At 38.1% G+C, this 10,967-nt stretch overlaps 1 protein-coding gene across 1 annotated transcript; it reads right to left on the bottom strand.

Annotated features, from left to right (window-relative positions):
* Positions 1–4,149: 4,149 nt before the first annotated feature.
* Positions 4,150–9,960, bottom strand: creb3l3l (cAMP responsive element binding protein 3-like 3 like). Its single transcript, XM_028034279.1, has 10 exons — positions 9,807–9,960; positions 7,784–7,924; positions 7,293–7,698; positions 7,073–7,182; positions 6,811–6,903; positions 6,433–6,539; positions 6,226–6,294; positions 6,056–6,140; positions 5,872–5,962; positions 4,150–5,736 (listed from the first exon to the last, which is right to left on the bottom strand). The coding sequence occupies exons 2-10, from the start codon at positions 7,922–7,924 to the stop codon at positions 5,333–5,335; spliced, it is 1,506 nt and encodes a 501-aa protein (XP_027890080.1). The 5' UTR covers positions 9,807–9,960; the 3' UTR covers positions 4,150–5,332.
* Between the last annotated feature and the right edge of the window lie 1,007 nt (positions 9,961–10,967).

The following is a 10,967-nucleotide window of genomic DNA, read 5'->3' as shown; positions in this document are numbered from 1 at the left end:
TGACTATTACGACACCAGGGGGCAGTGCGGGGTACATTTCACACGATTAGCAGGCAGACAGTCAGTCCTGTGAAGAGACTGATCATGCATCCTGTCTGGTTTTTGGTTTGGGCGATAGCAGGGCTCACCGCCCAGGGTGTTGGAGCCTGGTGGGTTTTCAACAGAACTCAAAATCAGTTTCAATTCCCCCTCTGATCACACATAATTAGCATATTTAGCAGTGGTAAGCTAGTCCCAGAAATGTAATAATAATGTCATATAATTAGAAGAAGAAGAAGAAGAAGAAGAAGAAGAAGAAGATTGGATGAATGCATGACTAACTTGGTAAATAAATAAATAAAAATAATAAAAAATTATAAATCACAGATTTCATAATGTTTTCTAAAAACTTTTATTTGCAAAATCCTTACGTTTATTTTTGGCTCCGATCCTCGTTTATGCTAGTTGAGTCTCACAAAATTTGACAAATAAAAAATAACAATAAAAATTGTACTGAAAATATCCTTAAATTCAATGCAATGTACTGACGGAAGGACTTGCTGGGTTAAAAGGTCAGAAGGAAAAATTTAAATGGACAAAAGCATAGGGTGTGTGAGATGTCTGCCCGGAGGGTTCATTTCTTTAAAATATTAAGATTTGTTCCAGAATGTTTAGTGGGATGTTAAATAGGACAGCTGGTGTCAGCCTTTTTAAAGTTAAAACATATTATGTTGCTACAGGTGGAATGCAGTGAGTGATCACAGTAGAGAAACAGATATCTTCCATGATAAACATTGGAAGTGTATTTCAGGGTAAGTACTTTCCCAGCACGGGGAATCACTGCTAAGGTTTTATATAGCAAACTTTCCCTGCCCGCCCTCCATTTGGCCCTAATAAACAGCTTTCGATTCTGTTACTCAACCTGCTGCACTGTTTACAGTCAGGCAACAGAACCCTCCAGTAAGACCTGACCTGATCCTAATAATGAGGCGAGACTTTTTGAAGTCTCTTAAAGGAGTACACTCTCTGAACTTCTGGGTTATTCATTTAACCCACACACAGTCACAAGCTTGATTGGTTTAACCAAACATTGATTGAGTCAAAAACAGTGAATAAGTCTCCTGGGTCACGTCTGATATGAGAAGGAGAATCATTGTTCTTCACACAGTCATCTGGACTTTGCTAATTGTACTGACACAAGCCATATAAGTAAGCTGTAGCATGTTTCTATGCATTTTAAGTGACCAAACACAGAAGGAACATGCTCACAATTGAAGGCTGCATTATGTGTCCCTGTGATTTAGTAAGATAGAAACCAAGTGCTGATAAATACTTCATACTTGTAACGTTTGCTATATTTTCCTCCCATTATAACACATTTTTTATTTTTTTATATTTGGAGAATAAAAATCATAGTAATAATACTATTTATATGTTATATCTGAATTTTGTTATCCAAATTTGCTTGTCAATAACAATGTTTTTCTGTGGTCATTTTCATTGCAGTCAAAAAAAAATCATTCATTTTGGGTTTGCAGGTGTTGTTATAAGAAAGTTCTGGATTTTTCATGGCTAAAACACACATGTTGGACTGACTGGCCACTCTAAATTGGCATGAGTGTGTAGAGATACATGGCTCTGTACTGGTGCCTCTAGCTGGTGCCTCTGCATGATTGGGATTTCTGCATAGAGATGTATTAACTATACTACAAATTAGTTTGAGTGTGTGCACAGATGTGTGTCACTGTGTTTCCCTGTGATGGATTGTGACCTTTTGAGGGTGCATTCCATTCTTACCTAATGGAGATTGACGCCAACGCGTTTTTGCTCATTGTTTTATTAGAACTTACACCATTCTTGTACTATATATATCTATATATATTTTTTTTTTTTCCGTTGTTCCTACTTTGTGTTTCTTAAACCTAATTCACCAAAACAACCCAGATCAGTTCATGTTTAGCCTTGCAGTTTTCAGAGTTTAGCCCAAGCAGCCAATTGACGGCACACGTCACATTTTGTTCGCACTTTTTGAAAGAGTGGTAGGGTGGAGAGGGGGGATGGAGGGGCGCCTTAATTACAGCTGCCTGGCTCGACGCGTGTCGTGTCCCCACGGACAAAAGGGAGGCTATTTAAATCCCTCCTCCACTTCACCTGCCCCTTGTCTTTGCTTAGTGCAAAAGCATGGAAGTGTTGCATTTCTCCATACGTGCATGCGCCCTTTGTGCGCCCTCCACGCACACAGCGACCAGCGACAGATGCCTGACAGATGTGCGCACGACCCCAAAAGGGCACGTGCCGCGGTCAGAAGCCTTTTCAGGCCGCTTTATCTTATCAGTGGTATAGCATATGTTTGACATTAAACACCATTCTCTATTTTGAACAAATGCTGCCGGCTGTGTTTACCCACCGGGGGGCTACTCCTGTCGTAACTTGAAATGCTGTGCCTAAAACACAATGAATAATCATTTTAAAGTATGCGTGCGTGACTCAAACTTGGACAAAACATTAACGGGAAGATTGCGACCCCTTTACTTTCTGTCAATTATCACAAAGTATATCTACAGGTGTAATGCTCCCCGTTAAATGTTTTCATTTTAGATTTCTTATTAAATGAGTCAAAAATGTCGTTTGACATTTATCTCAATGCAAATAAGGTTGCCTACATGATAACTGGATGACTTTTCACCTGAACCGCACAACCACCCAGAGCTGCACAAAAACACTTGCCCCTTATTGTCAGAAACACAGGGCAACATCGCCCTCTGGCGGTCACTAGGGGATTGAACTTTCACCCACTACGACAACAAGCCTGAACATGTTGCTGGGGCTCATGACTCATGATTCTAGCCTCACACTTGTGACTCACTTTCTGTCCCGTGTTATCCCCGCCCAGCTGAGCTCGCAAAGGTCAGACAAATAGCTCCAGCCTAAAGCTTATTGAGGAGAAATGTGAGCAACCTAATTCCCCCTGTTCCCACACATGGACACCCCCAAAAAACAACAAACTGGAGCTTTGTTTTATGTAAAAGTAGATAATTGAAATGAAACGACACATAATTGCATCATCTTACCACTTCAGATAAGCTTCAATGAGTGAAATGAAATCAGGATTCTGATTAAGCATGGTAAAGTACAAAATGTAAGCATTTCTTGATCAATATGGAACTTTTTAGCATTTCCGATTCAAATCCATCAGTAATGAATCCATCAGCCCTCCTCTCATCTATTGGTTTAATCAGTCCCCCATCCAAGCCAAGACAACTTTATTTACACGAATTTCAATGACAGCACAACAAACCAAAGTGCTGAGCAGACATTCATCTATTGGTTCATCTAAGTTCAGGCAGAACCCTGAAGACCTGCACAAACAGGCTACAAATCAGTTCATTTCCTGTAACCTGTGAACATATTGCAGTCACGCCAACACAGATGACTGCACAGAATCAAAGGGAACCCTGGACTCTAACTATAATGTTTTACAGTGATCGGTGCAATATTGACAATCTTATCTTAGCTTTCTTTTAATCATGGTGTATGGGTGTGTGTTTAAATGTGGGTTTTTTTCTTACTTTTAAATGCAGTGGTTTTCTATGTACAGTATTTGCACATTATTAAATTCAAGCTGCAACTGGATCACTTCAAACAGTTTGACATCATACAGCGTGAATATAGGTTATCATCTATCTATCTATCTATCTATCTATCTATCTATCTATCTATCTATCAGTTTATCAGGCTGATCATCCACCCATCATTCTGTCCAGTTATCCATTGGTGAATTTTTTTTAACTAAAAAGCAGCTAATGGACATTCAGTTCTCAAAAAGTGTGATATGTTGGTTTTAGAAATGAGTCAGCAGAGGGCAGTAGAAACCAGACTCGGGGAAATCTCGAATGATTTTGAAAATCTTAGTGGAGAACCACCTAATTTAGAAAGCATTCTCTAAAGTGATTGCAAAGAACCTTACTAACAGTAAAACAAAAATGAAAATAGCCTCTCTTTGAGCCTTTGCTGGTAAGTATAATGAGTCATTTGCCTGTTGTGTTTGAAAATGGTACCATGCAGCCAACTGTGTCACTTGTAGCTGGACAATAGTAATCATTAAAGCTAAAAAAAAAAAAAGCTTCTTGTAAAGGCAGTGTAGTCGCAAAGAAATAAACAAAAAAAGTGTGTTCTTATTTATAAAAAAAAGTTTATTATAATAGATATTCAGACATTTAGTTTGTATGTACAGAAAAAAGTAACAATCATATATTGTATTTACATTTCATTCTCGGACTGTCAAACGTCAGTGCATCTGCTTTGACATGACTAATGTTGAAAATCTCATTTCATGAGAATTATACCAAAGTCGTTCCAGTACAATTTAGATTCCATTTGTCACTGACAGTAACAAAAAAATATATACAGAAAAAGATAAAATAAAATGTTTCACTGACAAAACAGATCATTACATCTTTGAGTATACTTTACTGCAAATAGTTCACTGAGCAAATATTTATTAATCCCCTTCTTAATACACATGAGTGAAAAGGTATTTTAGATTTTTACAAAGAAAGACAATTTGACGAGCTGGTAAAACATTTTACAGCAGACTGGGCATCACTAACAATTATAAACTAAGGAGCTCATGGGCATTTTTTCTGTATTTCCTTTTGCTTTACTGTACAAAAAAATATCAAGAGCATTTTAAAATTATAAAGCACATGGAATCCCTTGGTACAAGGGAAATACTAACACACTTTACTAGTCTTCTAAATGGCCAAATGTCCTGCAATGGCTTAAGCAATAGATACAGTGGTCAAACAACCACTTTGTTCAAGCTTTATGAGTCAAGCAGCTTTTCTTCTACAATACAATCTATGATGGAGGGCTGGACTTTTATTCATGGCTTTGAAGGAGCATGTCAATACCTGCTGAAGGCAAAATTAAAAAGTATCTCTGCTAAATCTTGTATACATATAAAAAAAAGTATCATTGTTCCCCAGTTTGCAAATTTAGATCCATTACTTTTGGTCATCACATTGTAAAACGAGTTAAAAACCCCTTGGGGCTACTTCAGTAGCATGTGGCCTGCAGTAGACCAGAAATTTATATAATGGCATCACTGATCCTTTGTCATATAGAAACATTCAGTAGTTTATACTGTGAAAGTTTCTTCAGTTCTTCAATGAAATCAGATAAAAAGTGCAAAAAACCTGCAATAAATGAGAAAAGCAATGAAAAACAGGGCGTACCCTGTCTGGACAGATGGTAGTATTTTTACCTTCATTCTTATTTTAAGCTTAAGATTCCCTCATTTAACAGTTAAAAATAATGTCTCCCTCTGTTGGTTCAATGATTAAAAATGCACCTACATCTCATCAGAGCGGTGCTGCTGTAAAATGACAGACGAGGGGCTTCGGTCAATCCAGTTCTCTTTAGATCCCGGCACGTCGTTCGCCACAGCAGTCGCCACCACGGGATCAATGGATCCTTCCTTTAAAGGACCCACACTGCCAGGGGACCCCGGCTTCATCTCTGCCGCCTGAGCGGGACTTGGGAAGTCTGCTGAGGAGTTGCTGTTGACGCCAGTCTCAGAGTCAGATTGTTCCACCCTCTCGTAATCGGGGGTGTGGTTGTTCTGACCGCCTGAGAAGATGGCCTTGGTGTTCTCCACTACTTCTGACACCAAGACAAGTGGATCATCCTCCGTCTCCAGGTAAAACGTAGGATCTGTGTTTTCTGATGGCACTGAGCGCAAGGTCCGGGAAATGCCTACAATAATGAGCAAACGATATTTTTCAAAAACAAGCAAACAATAGTGAAAAAACAGTTTTATTTTGGTAATATGACAGAGGTAAAACATTTGCTTCAGGCTCAAAAACAAAAAGGAGCCATAGTGCAACTCACCAGATGAAGGTGTGTAGGACTCCTGCTGAGTGTTTCCACCAAATGGATTAACGGACGGAAAGATGATGAGACAGAACGAGAGTAGGAACACCTGAAGGAGGCAAAGACAAACAAAGTGTGAAAAAAATAGCAAAATGTTAAAGCGTAATAAAGATGAACACAACGCATTAGCAGACAAATTTACCATAACACAAGTGCTGGTTGTGCTGGCCTTCAAAGTAGACATCTTCACTATAGACTGGAGTTTCCTCAGTTGCTCAATCAGAGACCTATAAAAAACAGAAAGGACACATTTAGAGTAATGAAGCTTGTCGTTAAAAAAGGAGCAAGGGGGGGATGTCCAAGACTTCTTACATGTTCTGTTTCTGAAGCAGATGGACTTTCTTCTGAAGTTCCATGTTGTGTGCAGTGCAGACAGCAACCCTGTGGAAGAAAGTAATTCAGTAATTAGTCCCATTAGATTTGTATCAACACTGCACAGATATAATTTGAGCCTTGCACTTATAGCACCTATAATCCTGATTCCCCCGCCAAATTTGTTCAATTATCTTTGTAGCTTACCTGTTTTCCAGTCCATCAACATACACCTTTTTCTTCTTGCGGCTCTCCTGAGCAGACTGCTTGTTGCGGATCTTCCTCCTGATCCTCTTCAAAGTCCTCTCCTCTGCCTGTCAACCAAAGTAAAGGAGGCTTTCAGCACAATGCTGGCATGACTGCAGCAATGTGCCTGAAACTGCTGCACCACAGAAAAAACAAAAAGAAGATTTTAATGTTTTTGCAAACCCCTGCTCCCCCCCCCAAAAAAAACAAGGTGTCACTTCTGTGAAATAAAAGAAACATTTAGAATTGAAAGAGGTATGAAATGAAATCCACATGTGGTCAGAAATATTCAGTGTTCTGTGAGTGGACAATTATACACAGATAGAAGCTCACAATTACCTTAGTGAGAGGCATGTGCTCTGGAATGGTGGATCCTTCTTTTGCCAAAAGCCGCTTCTCCTCCTCAGTGAGAACAATCTCTTTAAACTGGAACTAGGTGGAGAAAAATCAAAGTACTGAAACATTGTTCATTTAAACAAACTTAAATACTTAAATATCATGAATCAGTGCTTTTCTAATAAACGCATAAAAGCATTTTTAATTACAGTTATTTTAACTGCATTATTGTTATGCTAAGTATCTGTAAGCATGTAAAACCAACCTGGTCTACTTTGGTTAGCTGAGCTAAATCATGTGCAGAGTTCTCTATGGCCAAAGTACAAGGCAGCTCAGTGGTGAAGTCCTCCTCCATAGCATCACTCACCAAGTCGTCTGTTACAAGAGAGTCGTTTTAAATAAATTTAATCTGTATGTTTACATAAGTTCTTGCCGTTAGGTTTTTTATTATTATTATTATTATTTCAAACCTCCACAACACCTACCCAGATCAATGAAGACATCTGTATCTGGCTTCTCTGCCCTGACACTCTCCAGCACATCCATATCTCTGACTCCGCTCTGCAGCAGAGAGTAGCTGTGATCCGCATGGACCGACATGGCCTCAGGGCTCTCTGCTTGCAGCTCTTCTGAGGTAAGGGTGGGGTCAGAGTGCACAGGGCTGGGGTGAGAATAGCTGGGACTGGGTACTATGTCGCTTTCACTGCCGCGTGGACTTCCCAGAGTGTTGTTGTTTCCAGCGCCCGTGCTGCTGTCGTCAGAAATGCCGCTGTCGCTCCCCAGCGGGGAATGAGACGGACAGAGGGAATGAGACGGACAGAAGGCCTCCACGTTGTCATCTCCATCTAACAAGCTGGACAGGAAATCTTCAGTATCCATACCTGTCAACATCTACAAACAAAAATCAATTCCATTGGTTACAATTGAACATAAAAGTAATGCCTTGGATAGCTGGTTGTAGTGCTTGAAGCCTTACTTCTTGCTCAGACAGCCAGGATTCAATAAGCCCATCTTCATCCTGAAAGAGGGGCTCAGTGCATCCATTGTTGCCGTCTTGGAACAGCAGCCCGATGAGGTCTGCCCCATCCATATCTGGAAGGTCCTCAGTGGCTGACATCTGTGGCAGAGCATCAGCAAACATCTTTTATCATGTCACAAAAGATCAAATAATATTAGAGTTTGGCTGATGGCTGGTTGGTGTGTTAATGAGGGCTGCATTCAACTTTGAGAAACATCTGCTTTCACAAATAGTTTTTTATTGCATTATCAAGTCTTTATAGCATCTGAATGGTTTCACATTTTCTCACATTATTGCCACACACTTTATTTTTATTTGGATTTTATGTAGTAATAATCCAAAACAAAGACACATGTGCTTAATGGACTGAAACAAACAAAAAACGTAAACATACTATCGTATAGCTGTTCAACTAAACTGATAGGTCAGACATTGATCAAAGAAGCAACTAATTCAACAAAGGCGACATTGCAAAACTTATTGGCCTACATCCAACATACACATAACATATGTGAGGCAGATAACACAATGAAATATGGAGGTGGCAGCATCATGCTGTGTGAACATGACTGGACTAGAAATCAACAATGCTAACAGACATACAGAGCCACCCAAAAATTAAATTCAAAATCTGAAGCACGACTTGACAACTGCTGCAGCAAATCTCATCAAATCAAAATGAGTTTAATTCATTTTGCATAAAGAACTAAAAACTTTCAGTCCGACAACGTACAAAGCTGATACGGACCAGCAGTTGGATTTGCAATAAGATGTGGGGAGAGGACGGATAAATACAAACACAACAGAGATATATTCATAATTTTGAAAACCTTATTTCATTGTTCTTCCACCTAGTTTTTCAATTCTTTGTGTTGTTTTGCTCACATATAATCTCCACAGCTCCCATCAAAGTTTTCAGTGTTAATAGGAAAAAAACATTAAGATACTCAAGGGGTATAAATACTGCTGAAAACCACTACCTGGAGTCAAAGTGCCTGTAAAAATATTATTTGTGCTAATTTAATGTTTTTATTAAAAATAATTAGCAATTTCATTACACCATTTCCGTGATAGGGCTTGATAATGAGTAGTTAAGTTCAGCCAAATCAAAACATTTTACTATTGTTGCGCAGCGGCAGCCACGTGGGCATTCACGCTTTTCAAAAATAAGTTGTATTACATATTTTTGCTGCATGAACGTGTATGCATCTGTAGATAAAGATTTAAATGCGCTTTAGATGATAACGTTTGGTGATATTTTTGCTATCACAACAGCCTCACAATTACAACAATGCGCCAGAACAAAGGGGGGCGTTCTCTGAATCCTCTCAGCCTATGCTGCATTTGATTTCACATGTGGCCTCTAGGCATAGGCTGAAGAAGATTTTCTCAGATCAGTAGCGACAATTTTAATTACGTTAGTTAAAAGTAAAGGGATTTTCTCTTCTGAAGCAGGTGACAACGTGGTACAGTGTGTCTGTAAACCGTCTAATGTTGCATCATCTTAAACATTTCAGCATGACCTCATCCGACAATGTGCCCCGCCCCCATACCCTTCTCACAGGATCTGATGCGGTATCAGATGTCAAAACAAATAACGTCCATAACAAATAGATTTATAAAAGGAAGGTGGTCAAAAGGTTAAATCAAAAACTGATTCGGCTTGCTTAAGAGTGTTTTTGCTTTGGTTTTAAATCGCACCAATGCATTGCAATATATGTCATGTTATGTTAAACTAAGATTAAAACGGAAACCGAGGGCGCTGTTTCAAGGAGATAAAGCATAATATTTATTAAAAAAATACCACGAAAATGCAGCTGCGTTATTAATTCCAGCAAAAAGTAAGGAATATTTTCGGATTAACACTTGACTTCTCTGAGCTGTTCTAAGCATTATGTCAAAGGCGTGGCCCCCTTTTTAAACATAAAAAAACACTACAAAACATCCTAGTATTGGTGGCAAAAGAAGCACATTTTCTTACCGTTTGATAACAGAAGATGATATCAACTCAAACAAGCTCGTTCCAATGCGTTTTGCTTTCTCTACTCAGCTTTTTTCTTCCGCTGCCGTGAACAGCCCGGAGCTTCCTCCTGAAAACACCTTCCAACGAGGCAAAAAACGCGTCATCACGCAAAGGCGGAAGCGAATTTGGTACGTAAGTTTTTTGGGGGTGTTTATGGGAAATGTAGTCAAATGCGTCATAAGCTAGTTTGCACTACTGACCTATTTTGATGTTTTGTGAATATGGAACCTTATTACACGAACAAAATACTAAAAATATCACATAAAAGAAGTTCTACAAATAAATTATGATATATTCAGTAAAGTGACAATTTATTATTAAATACAAATATGTAGTATATACATAGTAAAATGTTAGCCTTTTTTGCAAGATCTAATATGGTGAAGCTACTGTATATTCTACTGTCTAAAATTACAAAAAATATAAATCATTTTAATAAAAAAAAAACAATCATTTAAAATGCAGATGAATGCACCTTTTATTACTATTGTTATGGATTTACAGTCCATTTACCATTAAGTAAATGGGCTGTACATTAAGAAGTAATAAAACTTCTTAAACTGCATTGAACTTAGTCAAGTTCAAAGACTAGATGTTTGTGTTTTTTCCCTATAGCCTATACTTATTGATAAACTATATTTAGCCACATAAAAAAACTGCCTGTACAGTTTATAAAGCAAAACATATACACATTTTAGCAATGAGGCTTACAATTATGTTTCTTTTTTAATTTAAAGCAATATTATACTGAATAACAATTCTCAGAATTATAACAATGGTCTTGTGAAAAATCTCTTTCTAGTAATGTTAATAATAGTCACATAATAAGGTTCAAGCAGCTGATACACAGACTGTGTACTGTACAATTATTTAGAAAAATAAATTATTAAAAGTTCTTGCACTACAGAAAATTAATATACGTTTTTTCATTACACATACACTAGTATATGTGTAGTATATATTCTAACATAACATATTAGAGTAATTATAAACCAAAGTTACCTATAAAACTAAACTATTTGTCAATTAAAAAACCCCAAAAACCTAAATATACATAAATTACTTATGGAGTGATAACGCAAACTAATCGAAGTTTTCTACATGAAACTCAATCAGATA

This window comes from Xiphophorus couchianus, chromosome 12 (genome assembly GCF_001444195.1).
Source record: "Xiphophorus couchianus chromosome 12, X_couchianus-1.0, whole genome shotgun sequence".
Lineage (NCBI taxonomy): Eukaryota > Metazoa > Chordata > Actinopteri > Cyprinodontiformes > Poeciliidae > Xiphophorus > Xiphophorus couchianus.
This window is presented reverse-complemented; position numbering and strand designations above follow the sequence as displayed.